The 17,359-nt window shown below is 45.4% G+C and overlaps 2 protein-coding genes across 2 annotated transcripts; one reads left to right on the forward strand and one right to left on the reverse strand.

The window, feature by feature from the left end:
• Nucleotides 1-467: 467 nt before the first annotated feature.
• LOC117382849 (putative claudin-24) lies at nucleotides 468-1,352 on the forward strand. Its single transcript, XM_033980089.1, has 2 exons — nucleotides 468-845; nucleotides 1,026-1,352. The coding sequence occupies exons 1-2, from the start codon at nucleotides 468-470 to the stop codon at nucleotides 1,350-1,352; spliced, it is 705 nt and encodes a 234-aa protein (XP_033835980.1).
• Nucleotides 1,353-3,209: 1,857 nt separating this feature from the next.
• On the reverse strand, nucleotides 3,210-12,715 carry f7l (coagulation factor VII, like). The gene is made up of 9 exons (XM_055227250.1): nucleotides 12,630-12,715; nucleotides 11,234-11,427; nucleotides 9,960-9,984; nucleotides 8,912-9,025; nucleotides 6,531-6,671; nucleotides 5,495-5,583; nucleotides 5,096-5,216; nucleotides 4,512-4,813; nucleotides 3,210-4,395 (listed from the first exon to the last, which is right to left on the reverse strand). Exons 1-9 carry the CDS (start codon nucleotides 12,694-12,696, stop codon nucleotides 4,129-4,131), a joined length of 1,320 nt encoding a protein of 439 aa, XP_055083225.1. The 5' UTR covers nucleotides 12,697-12,715; the 3' UTR covers nucleotides 3,210-4,128.
• Between the last annotated feature and the right edge of the window lie 4,644 nt (nucleotides 12,716-17,359).

The following is a 17,359-nucleotide window of genomic DNA, read 5'->3' on the forward strand; positions in this document are numbered from 1 at the left end:
CATCATCCATGTGCTCATTATCCATATGGTCATTATACATATGATCTTTATCTATGTGGTCATTATCCATGTGATCATTATTGATGTGGTTTATCCATGTGGTCATTATCGATTTGGCCATTATCTATGTTGTTATTATGGATGTGGTCATTATCGATTTGGCCATTGTCCTTGTTGTCATTATCAGTGTGGTCTTTATTGAGTTGGTCATTATCGATGTGGTCATTATCGATGTCATTATTGATGCGGTTGTTGTCGAAGTGGTCATTATTAATGGGATCCTTATCAATATTGTAATCATCCATGTGGTCATTACTCATATGGTCATTATTCATGTGGTCATTATCAATATTTTCATTATCCATGTGGACATAATCCATGTGGTCATCCACGTCCTTCAAACTGACCAAAAATTAACATCAGATCTGTTCTTCCTGTGTGTGTTTCTCTCAGCTGGTCTTACCCAGATGCCCCGGTCAGCCCCCCCCTTTACCCCCACCCCCCCCGTCCCCTACTCCTCTCCCACTGTCCCTGTCCCCTGCCCCCTCCTGGAACTGCTGTCCCTGGCCTTCCTGCTCTGCTCCTGGCTCCTGGCTCTCTCGTGCTGTCTGAGTCCATGGATGGAGCGTCATCTGGAGCTGGTGGAGTTGGAGAAGGTCCATGTGAGTCTGTGGTCAGGGTGTGTGGTCCAGGACTCAGTCTTCAGCTGTAAACCTCACAGCTCCCTCCTCAGCCTACCCCTCCCCCTCCTGCTGGGCCGCGGACTCCTTCTGGGGGCGCTAATGAGCGGAGCCGCCGCCATCGCTGTCACTGTTCCTGGACTGAGACTGGTGCACATGCCCAAGGTCTGCCCCCGTCTGTTCCTATCTGCTCCTGTGTGTTCCTCTACTCCTCTGGCCCTGCTCCTCTGGGTCTGCTTCTCTGGCCCTGCTCTTCTGGTTCTTCTCCTCTGCTCCTCTGGTTCTGCTCCTCTGCTCCTCTGACTCTGCTTCTCTAGGTGATCTCCTGTGTTGTTGTCTCCTCAGTGCTTTGGCGTGGCTGCTTCTGGGGCACTGAAGCGCAGACTGCGTGGGTGCGGGGCGGTGCTGTGCGTGTTGTCAGCGGTTCTGGAGGCATGTCCCGTGTCGTGGGCAGGGTATGTGACAATCCGGCGGTATCAGGAGGACACCATTTTGGAGATGATTCCTCGATGGGACCTGGGGATCGGGCTATTTCTGGGCTGGACCTCGGCTGCAGTCTACATGCTGACTGTGGGGGCACTATGGAGCTCCTGCAGGGAAGAGGGCGAGGTTACAGCGCAGAGGGGCAGGTCTATGGTGCAGAGGGACGGGGCCAGGCAGGAGTACGTCTGACACAAAAATGGACACCACTTAAATGTCCTTTATTATGCAAACTGACTCTTGTAAACTCAATGTTCTAATGCTGTTCCCTCCTCAAAAACATACCTGGAGTTATGTTTTGTTTAATTCATGTTTGAGTAATCCTTTATTATTGGCCTGTCTACATCTCCAAAGCTCAAAATGCTCTGTTCCGCCTTGTGATGTCATGAACTGGTAGTTTTCAAGTTAACACCTCCTTTTGCCTTTAGTTCAGTAGAGATTGGCAAATCCAGGTCTAAAATCATCCAAATGATTCTAGTCAAGGTGTATGGAGTTTAAAAACACTTGCTGTATTACCACATGACGTCACAAGGTGGAACGCAAAGCACAACACCAGGTATGTTTGTGATGAGGAAACTACATTAGAAAAGATTTAAATCCCAGTGTGGACATTTCCTCACATGAGAGCACAGGAGGTGTATGGGAGGTCATGTCTATTGTCTCTGATGCTGCTCCACACACTGCTTCTGACTGGCTGTTGCTGTGTCGGCTGCTCTGATTGGTCGGCTGATTGTAATCATGTACATGTGTTCACCAATGTAAATAAACTGCACCAAAGACAATAGCACCTCCTCCAGTTTGTGTTGTGTTGCTCCAGATCTGGGCCTGGTCCTGGTCAGAACGGCTGCAAGTCTGATCCTATTCTACCCATTTCAGTCCTGGTCCAGCCTCAGTCCTGGTCTGGTCCTGGTACGGTCTCAGTCCTGGTCTTGGTCCAGTCCTGGTCCGGTCCTGGTCCGGTCCTGGTCCGATCTCAGTCCCGGTTCAGTCCCAGTCCAGTCTCAGTCCAGTCCCAGTCCAGTCCCGGTACAATCCCAGCCCGGTCCCGGTCCAGTCCCAGTCCAGTACCGGCCCAGTCCCGGTCCAGTCCCGGTCCAGTCCCGGTCCAGTCCCGGTCCCAGTCCCGGTCCCAGTCCCATCCTGGACCAGTCCTGGTCCCTGTCCAGTCCCGGTTCCGGATGTGTCTGCTCTGAGCCCTTTTGTCCCTCACACAAAGGACTCTGTGTGAGACTCATTAGAAAGTCATTAGTCTCCTGCTGTTTGAATGGGCAGGTCTGCAGCGCCACCTGTGGTCACACACTTCAGAAAGACCCCGCTGTGGACTGGGACTTGGACCTGGACCTGTGCCTGGATCTGAGCCAGGACCCCCCAAAGACCAGGACTAAACAATACCTCTACATCCTTAATGAGTCCTACTGGAGCCTGTTAGAATCACTGTCATCTCTCTCAATCAATCTCAAGCACCAAAGACCAAGTCTAAACCGGTCTAAACCAGGTCTAAACTAGATCTAAATCAGGACTAAACCAAGTCTAAACCAGGACTAAAACAACACAATCACACTTAATAATATTTATGAAGGATTTTTCTTCACGCAGTTTAAACGTGACACTAAAGTTTGATCTATAACATCATGTCATCACAATATGACATCAAACTGTGACATCACACTGACATTCCAGTGTGACATCACAGTCTGACATTACATGGGGACATCACACTGACATTATACTGTGACATCACGCTGTGACATTAAACTGTGACATCACACTTGTGACATTACACTTTGACATCACATTGTGTCATCACACTGTGACATCACACTCATATCATACTGTGACATCACACTGACATCCCACTGTAACATCACACTGATATTACACTGACATTACATTCTGACATCCTGCTGTGACATTACACCGTATCATCACGCTGTGACATTACACTGTGACATCACACTGTAACATTACACTGACATCACATTGTGACGTCACACTGTGACATCACACTGTAGCATCACACTGACATCACACTGACATTACACTGACATTACACTATATTTCATTTTTTTTAATAATATTTTATTCATAAACGATGAACAGAGCAGGTTTGAAGCAGTGGAAACATAAAGAGCTCGTCCAGTGAAAGAAATAGATCTAACATGTGCACCGCAGGGCAGACAGACATTTTGACTCTAGTGACTGTAGTCTATCATTTTATTTTATTTAACCTTTATTGACCTGGGTAAATCGACTAAGAACCAACCCTCTTTTACAACAACATAGTCATAGTGCTCACCTTGTATCTTTAGCTAACCTGTGCACACTTTGGCAGCAGCTGATTTTAAGAATAACATTAGATTCGTGAGCAGTTTATAGTGTTTATATTGATAATCATAAATGTGTATCACAAAATTTTACTGAAAGAAAGTATTGTTTGGAATGGGCATTTTAAGCTACATGTTTGCAGTGTTGGCTAGCATCCTGACACTTTCACGGCAAAAATCTTAAAATATATTATGTTGAAAAATGTAAAAATTGTAGTGGGGTTTTCAGTATGTTTGTTATTCGTTTGTTTATGCAAAGCCAGAAACCAATAAAACTATGTATGTATTATTAATCGTTTTGGCTCTACTTTCACTCTTGTTTGGGGGACATTTTGGCTCTACTTTCACTCTTGTTTGGTAGACATTTTGGCTCTAATTTCTCTGTCGTTTGGGGGACATTTTGGCTCTAGGTTCAGTTTCATTTAGGGGACATTTTAGCACAACTTTCACTCTTGTTTGGGGGACATTTTGGCTCTATTGCCACTCTTATTTGGCGGACATTTTGGCTCTAGTTTCTCTCTTGTTTGGGGGACTTCTTGGCTTTATTTCCACTTTTATTTGGGGTACATTTTGGCTCTGAATTCTCTCTCATTTGGGGGACATTTTGGCTCTATTTTCACCCTTATTTTGGGGACATTTTGGCTCTAATTTCGCTCCATGGTGCGGTAGATCCAGGGCAGGTAGTTGATGACGCGGGTGTAGACACCGTACTGGCCCCTCTCGGCACAGCCCCGCCCCCACGACACGATTCCAGTCAGGAACGACGTCTTCCTGAAGCGGGTCACCAAGGGCCCCCCCGAGTCGCCCTCACATGAGTCCTGACCCCCAGAGCGCATCCCAAAGCACAGCATGTTCCTGGAGATGTTGAGACCTGTCTGAGCACGGCAGTCCAGAGTGCGGACGCGAGGGACCTGAGGGGAGAAAGAATATTTATACTACTACTGCTACTACTACAACTAGTGCTACTACTAGTACTACAGCTACTACTACTACTGCTACTACTACTCACTACAGGAGAAGTACTTACATTGACTCTTTGTAGTATATCTGATGGCTGCCCAAATTGTGCCACCCGCCCCCATCCGGACACTGTCGAGACCCGGACAGCAGCCAAAGTCCGGGCCAGACCTGAACCCGGACCCGAGCCCTGGCCTCTGGGTCCTGGGAGGCAGACCGGGATCACATATCGGCCCAGCTTCACGTCCCGCACCAGCTTGAGCAGAGCCAAGTCAGAGTCCGAGGAAGTCTGGTTATAATCCTCGTGAACCAACACTTTGACCACACGTCGTTTCTGCTCTGTGTTCTCCGGCAGTGAGAGGTCGTGTTCCCCTGAAACAGAGACCAGGTTAGGAACCAGGTCTAAGCCAGGTCTAAACCATGTCTGAACCAGGACTGAACTAGGACTAAACCAGGTCTAAACCAGGTCTGAACCAGGTCTAAACCAGGTCTGAACCAGGAATAAACCAGGTCTAAATCAGAACTGAGCCAGTCTAAACCAGGACTGAACCAGGTCTAAACCAGGACAAAACCAGAAATAAACCAGGTCTAAACCAGAAATGAACTAGGTCTAGGACTAAATCAGGACTAAACCAGAACTAAACCAGGCCTTACCAACAGTGATGTGGAACACACCATTGGGTTTAGGCTGGACACAGTGAGCTGCGGTCAGTACCCAGCGAGGATTCAGGACCACAGCTCCACACACGAAATCATGATTCTCTGTCAGCAAGGCCTACGACAGCAGGGGGTGACAGAGAGAGAAGGGGGAAATAATAATATTAGTTCACCAGTAATCTGATCAAACCTGAAAGCAGCTAAACGTCTTCACTCCTACAACGTTTTGTCCAGTTGACAGATTTAACTTTGGCTTTTACCATGGATCAGACCTAGATGACTGAGGAATAACACAGGCATTAATAATATTAGTAATAATAGAACTGTAATGTTCTTGTAGTATTTTCATAGAATTCTTGTGGTATTTTTGTAGCATTCTTGCAGTCTTGTAGTTACCTGCCAGGGGCAGTGTCCTTTGGGACACACCTGTCCATTCACGACTCTAGGAGCGAAGTACATCTGAATACGCCCGCACGGGAAGGCCACTAGGAGACACAGCTTTAATACACACACTGCCCACTAGAGGGAGACACAGCTTTAATACACAAGCTGTCCACTAAAGGAAGGTACAGCTTTAATAGACACTGACCATTAGAGGTAGACACAGCTTTAATACACAAGCTGTGCACTAAAGGGAGACACAGCTTTAATAGACACTGTCCACTAGAGGGAAACACAGCTGTAATACACAAGCTGTCCACTAGACGGAGACAAACAGACTGCAGATGTGTACTACATTAAAAGTCCTACAGTAACAGTACTGTACTACTGTGTTACTGCAGTAACAGTACTACTGTACTACAGTAACAATACTCCAATAACAGCACTATAGTAACTGTACTACAGTAAGAGCATAAAGTAACAGTACTACATAAAATGTACGACAGTAACTGTACTACAATAACAGTACTAGAGTAACAGGACTACATGACTATACTACAGTAACTGTACTACAGTAAGAGCATAAAGTAACAGCACTACAGTAACAGTATTACAGTAAAAGTACTATAGTAACAGTACTACAGTTAAAGTACTACAGTAACAGTACAATAGTAATAGTACTACAGTTAAAGTACTACAGTAAGTGTACTACAGTAACAACACTTCAGTGTACTACAGTGACAGTACTACAGTAACAGCACAACAGTAACAGTACTACTGTAAAAGTACTACAGTAACAGTACTACAGTAATCACATTTTAATAGTGAATTTTTTCAAAACGTTTATGGGAAAAATTAATGGGAACTTTATTCTAGAGTCAGGGGATGCTGTGGAGCACCATAATTAACAGTATGCATTGAATTAGTATTATTTTCTTTCTTTTTATTTATTTATTTTATATATATATATAATGTTACATTGCTGTGTCATTGTCAGCTGGTTGTGCGCTGCACTCTGATTGTCTGCCCCTGTCCGCTAAGTGTTTCTGACCATTAGGAATGCAGCTGGTGTTGTCCTGATCTCGCCTGTATCCATCTGCGCAGGAGCATATCTGAGCGCGCTCAGTAGAGTCTGCGCAGAAGTGCTCACAGCCGCCATTTCTGTGTCTGCAGCTCCACGACGTCGACTTGGCTGAGGATAAACAGATACCCAACAATGCGTGAAGATAAAATATTAACATAATTAATTATAATAAATATATAACAGAAAGTAAACAACAACATCATCAAATATAAGCATGATCAAATGTAATAAACATGCTGTGAAAGAAGCAGATCACACACATATATAACACAGATATAACACACAGATATAACACACAGGTATAATACATAGATATAACACACAGATATAACGTACAGATGTAAAACACAGATATAAAACACAGATGTAAAACAGACAGACCCCACAGATATAACACACAGATAGCAGAAGAAGAAGTTTAAATCTGTCAACTGGACAAATCGTTGTAAGAGTGAAGACGTTTTGCTGCTCATCCAAGACGCTTCTTCAGTTCTGGTCAGAATGCTGGTGGCCACTGCCTTATATCTATCTGAAGGGAGGGGATAACTACACTGAAACTGTAAACATCTACTGTCTCCAGTTTCATCTGAAACTACCCTATTCAGCCCTTAACGACCCTGCTATTGTTCTCATTGTTCTGGGTCTGAGGATGGGGTTATAGATGGGGGAGAGATTATGTCTCCCTCTGTGTTTGTGGGCACCACTTGAGCTCTGTGTTGTAGTGTACGGATAACTCCGAGTTTGTGCTGCAGTGGATGGTGTGAATCAAACAGCAGGTATTGGTCAGTATGTGTGGGCTTCCTGAATACTTCTACCTGGAGTTGCCAGTCCTCTCGTATTGTTACTGCACAATCTAAGAAGGCCAGTTTGTTCTCCTTGGCCTCTTCCCATGTGAACTTGATGTTTGGATCCACAGCATTAATGTGTAGTAAAGGGCTCCAGATCTTGAATTTTGATCTGAGTCCAGTTGTCATCCACATATCGATACCAATGGGTGGAGTGCCTGGAAATGAGGCCAATGCATCCTGTTCAAATTGTTCCACGTATAAGTTAGCCATAATAGGAGAGACCGGTGAGCCCATTGCATAGCTGTGGATTTGCCTGTAGAAATTCCCTCTAAACTAGAAATATGTGGTATTTAGACAAATTTCCAGCAGTTTGCAGATCCTGTCCGGTGTCAGTTTTGTTCTGTCTTTTAGCTTAGTATCCTGCAGTAGCCTCCTCTTTGCTGCCTCCATCACTATGTGGGGATACAAGTGGCAACACAGAGCACCATATTGACAACACAGCAGAATTTGTGAGCAAAATCAAGCATCTCCAATTTGATTCAGATGAGATCATGGTTTCACTTGATGTGACTTCTCTTTTCACTTATAAACAGAACAACAGGGCATCTGAACCGAGAAGGAAAGGTGTTACCATTCCTTACACAGCGGGTGTGTCTGAAAAACTTCAGAGAATTTTCAGACAGTATGAGATTCCTGTCTTTTTCAAACCCAGAAACCCAAAAGTTGGTCCACCCTAAGGACAAAACCCAGAGCTATAAACAAAGTATTGTAGTCTACTCCATTCAGTGTAGTGAAGAGTGCAGTGAGCATTACATTGGAGAAACTAAACAGGTACTCCATAAGATGACGTACCAACACCTGCGTGAGAGTTCCTCTGGACCCCAGTCGGCCGTACATATCGATCTCAAAGCCACTAACCACTTCTTTGAAGATAGTGAAGTTCAGATCTTAACCAGAGAAAAGAAATGGTTTGAGAGGGGATTTAAGGAAGCTATTTTTGTTAGGAAAGAGAATCCTTCCTTAAACAGGACTGGGGGCCTGAGACATAATCTCAGGCTCGTTAAGGGCTGAATAGGGTAGTTTCAGCTGAAACTGGAGACAATAGATGTTTACAGTTTCAGTGTAGTTAGTCTCTCCCTTCAGATAGATATAAGGCAGTGGCCACCAGCATTCTGTCCAGAACTGAAGAAGCAGCTTGGATGAGCAGCTAAATGTCTTCACTCTTACAAGGATTTGTCATGTTGACAGATTTAAACTTTGTCTTTTGCTATGGATCAGACCTGGACGACTGAGGGATTACACAGACATAACACACAGATATAAAACACAGATATAACACAGATATAGCACACAGATATAATACAGAGATACAGTATAACATAGATATATAACACAGATATAACAAAGATATAACACAGCTATAAACCACAGATATAACACAGATAGAATACAGACATAACACAGATATAACATAGATATAACACACAAATATAAACCACAGATATAACAAAGATATATAACACAGATGTATTTGCAGTATATTAGTAGTAGCACTAGTACCTTTATCGCACAGGTGTCCATGGTAACCAGGTGCACATTTACAGGTGAAGCTGTGCACATGGCGTGTGCACGTAGCACCGTTCTGACAGGGGGCAGAGTCACACGGGTCACCAGCTCAAAACACAACACACAATTACTACATTTACTTACTACATGTACTACATACACATGTATTGCACATGTGTACTACAAACATGTACTGCACACATATACTGCATACATGTACTACATACATGTTTTGCATACATGTAATGCATACACGAGCTACATCCATGCACTACATGCATGTGCTGCATACATATATTACACACATGTACTGCATACATGTAATGCATTAATGTACTGCTTACGTGTACTACACACATGTACTACACACATGTACTGCATACATGAAATGCACACATGTACTGCATATATGTAGTACATTACACGTACATATATGCACTACAAAGCACAGACCCATAGAGTAGATATTTTGTTTTTAAAAGCTTTCAAGATTTCCAACATTACCGTGGGGTCGCCCACTGATTCCCTCTGACTATCACTGACTTCCTCTTACTCCCACTAACTCCCTCTGAATCCCTCCAACTCTCACTGACTCCCTCTGACTCCCAAGGACTTCTCTGACTCCCCCTGACTCTGACTGATTCCCACTGGCCCCCATTAACTCCCAGCGACTGACTCCCTCACTTTTTTTGACTCGATCTGACTCTTTCTGACTCCTCTGAATCCCACTGACTCCCTCTGAGTCACACTGACTTCCTCTGACTCCTTCTGACGTCTTCTGCCTCCCACTGACTCCCAATGACTCTCTCTGACTCCACTGACTTCCTCTGAGTCCCCCTGCCTCCCACTGACTCCCAATGACTCTCTCTGACTCCACTGACTGCCTCTGATTCTACTGATTTCCACTGACTACCTTGCAAAAAAAATGGGAAGAAATTTGTTAAAATTTTGAAATGTGCAACTGAGGAAATCATAAACATGTAAATATTTTTGTAAAGAGAATAAATATAGTTCAAATTGAATAATTGAAGTTGTATTGTACCTTGGTATTTGGTCCAGAAGGCCTCCTGAAACAAAAAAAAGAGTAAGTCACTGCTTGGTTCTGATTGGTCAGTTTAAACAGTCCCTCTTCTCTGGTCCCGGTCTCTGGTCAGCAGTACTGATGGTCTATGGTCAGTAGGGTGAGTCAGGTTAGCACATAAACTGTATAAAGAAGAGAGACAGTAGGAGTGTGACGTCATTCAGCTCCAAATGAAACTCATCAAGGCTAGCAGTTATAGGGGTTAGTCTGGAGCCCGGCCTCATGTATCATAGCAACCAAAGAGCTACTTTGAGAGTGAGGCTTTGAAGGTAAAGCCCCTTCCCACCATTCCCACTGGTTTGGCAGGGAGCAAATACTAAGCAACACTGTCAATCAAACCTGTTGCTAATGCTAGCGGAAGCGACCTTGGGGAAAGAAGGCGCCTGAATGTTCTGTTATTAATGTTCATATCTTGATTTCAGGACAAAAGAGTGAAGTAACAACACAAAGGATCATGTAGAGCGGGTTAATATGAACATTTGAAGGTCAGAATGATGAGTCTGACAGCAACAGTTACAGCGAAAGGGGCCATGGTTTTTACATAGAAAGTGAATTCCCTCCCTTCAGATGCCTGGCCGCTGAACACCCTAGATGCCCTCCTGTGTACTGATCCTGTTCTATGGACCCGGCGCCTCGCTGGGGTGACTCCCATCCTGCCGTGAGTGGGCCCCTCTCTGTCCCTTAGTTGAGTGGCTTTGGCCCTACAGACTCGAACTCTATCTGCAAATGGATGCACATTAATCCTGGACATGTCTGCAAGCTGTCCGTACATGGGAGTGGATCTCTCCTTCACTGTGGTTCTCCTCGAGGTTTCTCTTTATCCCACTGAGGAAGAAGGAGGAGGAGAAGGAGGGTCTAAGGACAGGGGATGTTCTGGGACAGTTATCCATTTGCTCGTTTTCTCTGTTTCTCTTTCATTGTTGGTTTTCTAACTTTTTGTTGGTTAAATTGATTCATGTTCAGCCCTAAGAGGCAACTGCTGTTGTGATTTTGGACTTTACAAAAATAAATTAAATTGGTCAATAGAGCCAAATCACTCCCATGATCACTTCCTGTTTGGAACACGTCTGGTAGAGGGTTAGGTATGATGTCATCTGTTATATATACAGTCTGTGGGTTACCATTAGCATTGATATTCTTAGTTCTGATCAGCTGCTGCTTCTGAGGACAGAAATCTTTAGTTAAGTCTAGTCACTCGTCTGATTGTGGTCTGACTGTGTGCTCTTTGTTCTGACCAGCTGCTGCTTCTGAGGAAAGATCTCTCGAGCTTCCTCATAGGAGCACTTTTCCTCCACACACTCTCGCTCCAGGTTTCCAGTCCTCATCTCCTCCAGGAACAAGTTGGCCCTTCGAGTCCGGACCAGAACTGGGTCTGAACCAGGTCCAGACCTGCCCAGGACTGAGTGGGCTCGAGCTGGATTCAAGAAGACTGCAACAAAACACAGAAGCCATAATATAATTGGTTACAAAATCATGATGTCATCTGTTACAAAAGCATGTTACAAAAGCATGATGTCATCTGTTACAAAAGCATGATGTCATCTGTTACAAAAGCATGATGTCATCTGTTACAAAAGCATGTCGTCATCTGTTACAGAAGCCATAATGTCATCTGTTCCAAAAGCATGATATCATCTGTTACAAAAGCCCTGATGTCATCTGTTACAAAAGCCATGATATCATCTGTTACAAAGCATGATATCTGTTACAAAAGTCCTGAGGTCATCTCTTATAGAAGCCGAGATATCATCTGTTACAAAAGCCATGATGTCATCTAAAGAGGAATGGGGGCCTGAGGCATAATCTCTCACGATCTACAACTCTGTCCTCAGACCCAAAACAAACAGGAAACAAAGAGAACAAAAGGTGGCCATTACAGGTTGAATAGGGTCATTAAGGTTGAGACTGGAGACAATAGCTGTTCACAGTTTCAGTGTAGTTAGCCCCTCCCTTTAGATAGATATAAGGCAGTGGCCACCAGCAATTTGACCAGAACTGATGTCTTTTTCTATGATGTCATCTGGTACAAAAGTCATGATGTCATCTCTTACAGAAGCTGTGATGTCATTTGGTACAATGGTTCTCATTTTTATTTTATAAATGTTTGACTTCTGGGAGCAGTGTCCTCAGAAGCCTTTTCGCTCCACGGTCAGTCACATGACGACTGTTTTACATCTGCCGTTTTACTATTTGCCTGTTACAAAACACATGCATACACATGAGACACAGACACACACAAATGATACACGCGCACACACATGCACACAATACACACATATGCACACACAAACACACACATGCGCATGTACACACACATACACACCATACACACACACGCACACCCCCACATGCGCATGTACACAAACATACACACCATACACACACACGCACACACACATACCCAAACATACATATACACACACACATACGCACACAGTAGTAGAAGTAGTAGTAGAACTAACAGTGTTTAAACCTGGGGGACAGGAAAATCAATTTTTGGACTTTGGCAGAAACAGCGTCATTCAAAATAACCCAAAACTGTAAACACTGCTCTGAACAAGGGACTAACCCAAATCCCAAGCAGCACTATACCAGGACGAAACTAGGTCTAACCAAATTACCAGGACTTACCTGAGGCCCAAGTACATGCTGGGAGGAGAAGAACAGCGCAGAAAGCTCGAGAGACTGAGGCGGCCATTTTAATCTAAGCAAAGTCCAGGTCCAGAATCAACAGCACCAGGACACCCAAATAAGGGCACAGATGCCTAAATATGGGCACAGATGCCCAAATACAGGCACACAGGACATGAACCAACCGCTGTATTTAGAGTAACAGGAAGAAATGTGGTTTCTTGCTTTCATCAGCTGTCAATCAAACAGAACATGTCAGAGACGCACAAGATCAGACATGGGTCTACCAGATCTAAACCAGGTCAAACCAGGTCTAAACCAGGACTAAACCAGGACTAAACCAGGTCTAAACCAGATCTAAATGAGGACTAAACCAGGACTAAACCAGGGGTAAAACAAGTGTAAATCAGAACTAAACCAGTTCTAAACCATTTCTAAAGCAGGTTCACACCAGCTTTAAGCCAGGTCTAAACCAGGACTAAACAAGGATAAAACCAGGTCTAAAAGAGGACTAAACTAAGTCTAAAGCAGGATTCAACCAGGTCTAAACCAGGATTATACCAGTTCTAAACCAGTACTAAACCCGGATCAAACCAGTTCTAAACCAAGTCTAAACCAGAAAAGTATAGGTCTAAATCTAGTCTAAATAAGAGCAAAATCAGGTCTAAACCAGGACAAAACCAGGACTAAACCACATCTAAACAGGACCTAAAAAGGTCCAAACTAGTCTGAACAAGGTCTAAACCAGGTCTAAACCAGGTCTAAACCAGGTCAAAACTAGGTCTAAACCAGGACTAAAAAAGGTCTAAATCAGGATTAAAATAGGTCTAAACCAGGTCTAAACCAGAACTAAACCATTTCTGTCCAAACCAAGTCTGAACCAGGTTTAAACCAGGTCTAAACCAAGTCTAAACCAAGTCAAAACCAGGTTTAACCCAGGACTAAACCAGGTCCAAACCAAGTTTAAATCGGAACTAAACCAGCTCTAAACCAGCTCTAAACCAGGTCTAAACCTGAACCAAAAATGTCACTGGTGCGGGCCGGTAGACTGTCCAGTGGGGCAACAACTGTCCGGGAAATGGGCGGACGACACAACGAGCTCCCTGGACGGAAAGCTGAGTCCAGCGGAGCTGCGAGGGTCCCACTGAGGGGGCAGAGGACACGAAGAGGTCCCTGGACGGAGAATGATGTCCAGCGGAGCTGCAACTGTCCTGGCGAGGGAGCAGAGGACACGAGGCGGTCCCTGGACGGAGAACAGTGTCCAGCGGAGCTGCGACGGTCCAGGCAAGGGGCAGATGACACGAGGAGGTCCCTGGACGGGAAACGGTGTCCAGCGGAGCTACCACGGTCCAGGCAAGGGGCAGATGACACGAGGAGGTCCCTGGACAGGAAATGGTGTCCAGCGGAGCTACCACGGTCCAGGCAAGGTTCAGATGACGCGAGGAGGTCCCTGGACGGGAAACGGTGTCCAGTGGAGCTACAAAGGTCCAGGCGAGGGGAGGACAGGTTGGGAGTGGACCGGTTGGAACAGGACAGCAAGCGGGGAACAGGCCCGTGAACCGGAGACAGACAGGTGAGCAGGGTGGGCAGGTTGTATTGTCCGATGAACCCCGAGTCTGCTTGGTCCATAGTTGGAGAGATCGTTCTGTCGTAACGGGTGTGTGTAGCGGACCAAGGGATGCAGAGTCGGGGCAGATTTACAGTATTTATTGTAAAAATGGAACAAAGTATGAACAGCGGGTGATCCGGAGGTGAGCAGGTGAGCAGGAACACAGAAAAACGGGAACACAGGACATGAAGGGACCACAGGACGACAGGCAGACCAGACAGGTGTAGGGCAGAACGGGCAGGAGACATCCAGGGCCGGAGCATGACAGGAACACAGGGACGACAGGAACAAGTCAAGACGACAAACACAGCACAGACAGGGTGAGTGCAAACAGACGATCTCGCACTGAGTGTCTTCCCCCATCTCCTCTTATCCACGGCAGGTGTGGTGATTAGCCAGATGGAGAGCAGGTGCGCGCGGGAGGAGCCGAGAGCTCCGCCCAGCTCCAGGTACAGGCAGGTGAGGGAGGGAGAAGAGCACACAGGGAGGAAAACCAGGAGCGGACAGTGCGGATCATGACAGGTCTACATCGGTTTAAACCAGGTCTAAACTAAGATTAAACCATTTCTAAACCAAGACTAAACCAGGACTAAACCAGGTCTAAACCAGGAATAAACCAGGTATAAACCAGGTCTAAACTAGGACTAAACCATGTCTAAAAGAGGACTAAACTAAGTCAAAACCAGGTCTAAACTAGGACTAAACCAGCACAAAAATAGGTCTGAAGAAGGTCTAAAGCAGTCCAAACCAGGTCTATACCAGGTCTACACCAGGTTTAAACCAGGAACAAAAAAGGTCTAAACAAGGTCTAAACGAGGTCTAAACTAGGTCTTAACCAGGTCTAAAGTAGGACTAAACCAGGTCTACATCGGTTTAAACCAGGTCTAAACTAAGATTAAACCAGCTCTATACCAGGTGTAAACCAGGACTAAAGCGGGACTAAACCAGGAGTAAAACAGGTCTAAGTCAGAACTAAACCAGGTCTAAACCATTTCTAAAGCAGGTCTAAACCATGTCTAAATCAGATCTACACCAGGATTAAAGTGGGACTAAACCAGGACTAAACCAGGAGCAAAACAGGTCTAAATCAGAACTAAACCAGGTTGAAACCAGGTCGAAACCAGAACTAAACCAGGACTAAACCGGGATTAAACCAGGTCTAAAGCAGGATTAAACCAGTTCTAAACCAAAACTAAACCTGGATTAAACCAGGTCTAATCCAGGTCTAAACCAAGTCTAAACTAGGTTTTAACCAGGACTAAACCAGGTCTAAACCAAGTTTATGTCAGAAATATACCAGGTCTAAACCAGCTCTAAACCAGCTCTAAACCAGCTCTAAATCAGGACTAAACCAGGTCTAAATGAGGAATAAACCAGGAATAAATCAGGTCTAAACCAAGTCTAAATCAGGTCTAAACCAGGACTAAGCCATGTCTTAAAGAGGACTAAACTAAGTCAAAACCAGGTCTACACTAGGACTAAACCAGGTCTAAACTAGGAATAAACTAGGAATAAACCAGGTCAAAACCAGGACTAAAATAGGTCTAAAGAAGGTCTAAACGGGTCCAAACCAAGTCTATACCAGGTCTAAACCAGGAACAAAAAAGATCCAAACCAGTCTAAACAAGGTCTAAACCTGTTAAGATCCCAGTCTGCCATTTGTATTGTGCTATTTTCCCCCTCCCTTCTGTGTCATGTTTAAAAATGTTTTTACTAGAAAGACTAAACTGAAGTATACATCAGAAAAACGATGCACAAGCCTCTTCTTTTTGAAGATGAAACTGAAATGTCTGAAACCGAATGGCAGAAAATAGCTGATCAACTTCAGAACACTGAACTGTGATGCAATCATGTTGATTGGAAACATGACTCCAATGCTTTGCATAGAGAAGCTGTAAACAATATCTGCACAGCTATACATATGGACAAAATTGTTGGTACCCTTCGGTTAATGAAAGAAAAACTCCCAATGGTCACAGAAATAGCTTGAATGTGACAAAAGTAATAATAAATAAAAAGTCTATGTAATTTAACCAATGAAAGTCAGACAAAGAGACCCAAGCATATTGTAAGGGTCTGTTCGGAATGCCTGGCAGAGCCCTCAGTCAGAGGGGTCTTCAACTCACACTTCCGGGAGAACTTCTCCCTGATCCCGGGGAGGTTGGAGACATGGACTCCGAGTGGGCCATGTTCTCCACCTCTATTGTCAATGCGGCCGCTCGTAGCTGTGGTCGTAAGGTCTGTGGTGCTTGTCGCGGCGGCAATCCCCAAACCCGGTGGTGGACACCGGAAGTAAGGGATGCCGTCAAGCTGAAGAAGGAGTCCTACCGAGCCTTGTTGGCTCGTGGGACTCCTGAGGCAGCCGATGAGTACCGGCGGGCCAAGTGTCCCACGGCTCGTGCGGTCATAAAGGCAAAAACTCGGGGTTGGGAGGAGTTCGGGGAGGCCATGGAGAAGGACTATCGGACGGCCTCAAAGAAATTCTGGCAAACCGTCAGATGCCTCAGGAGGGGAAAGCAGTGCTTCACCAACACTGTTTACAGTGCGGGTGGAGAGCTGCTCACCTCGACTGGGGATGTTGTCGGGCGGTGGAAGGAATACTTTGAGGATCTCCTCAATCCCCCCGTCATGTCTTCCGAGGAGGAAGCAGAGACTGGGGACCCGGAGGCGGACTCGTCCATCACCCTGGCTGAAGTCAACGAGGTGGTTAGCAAGCTCCTCAGTGGCAAGGCTCCGGGGGTGGACGAGATCCGTCCCAAGTACCTCAAGTCTCTGGATGTTGTGGGTCTTGGCTGACACGTCTCTGCAACATCGCGTGGCGGTCGGGGACAGTACCACTGGAGTGGCAGACCGGGGTGGTGGTCCCTCTGTATAAGAAGGGGGACCGGAGGGTGTGTTCCAATTACAGGGGAATCACACTCCTCAGCCTTCCCGGTAAGGTCTACTCCAGGGTACTGGAGAGGAGAATCCGACCGATAGGTCGAACCTTGGATTCAGGAGGAACAGTGTGGTTTTCGTCCCGGTCGGGGAACACTGGACCAGCTTTATACTCTCCATCGGGTCCTCGAGGGTTCATGGGAGTTTGCCCAACCAGTCCACATGTGTTTTGTGGATTTGGAGA

The sequence above is a fragment of the Periophthalmus magnuspinnatus genome, chromosome 15, assembly GCF_009829125.3.
Source record: "Periophthalmus magnuspinnatus isolate fPerMag1 chromosome 15, fPerMag1.2.pri, whole genome shotgun sequence".
Taxonomy (NCBI): domain Eukaryota; kingdom Metazoa; phylum Chordata; class Actinopteri; order Gobiiformes; family Gobiidae; genus Periophthalmus; species Periophthalmus magnuspinnatus.

Coding starts and splice junctions, on each gene's coding strand:
- LOC117382849 (XM_033980089.1), top strand. CDS start 468: ATGCCCCGGTCAGCCCCCCCCTTTACCCCCACCCCCCCCGTCCCCTAC. Junction 846..1,025: donor GACTGGTGCACATGCCCAAG/GTCTGCCCCCGT, acceptor TTGTCTCCTCAG/TGCTTTGGCGTGGCTGCTTC.
- f7l (XM_055227250.1), bottom strand. CDS start 12,696: ATGGCCGCCTCAGTCTCTCGAGCTTTCTGCGCTGTTCTTCTCCTCCCA. Junction 9,985..11,233: donor TTCCTCAGAAGCAGCAGCTG/GTCAGAACAAAG, acceptor TTTTTGTTTCAG/GAGGCCTTCTGGACCAAATA. Junction 6,672..8,911: donor TGGACACCTGTGCGATAAAG/GTACTAGTGCTA, acceptor GTTTATCCTCAG/CCAAGTCGACGTCGTGGAGC.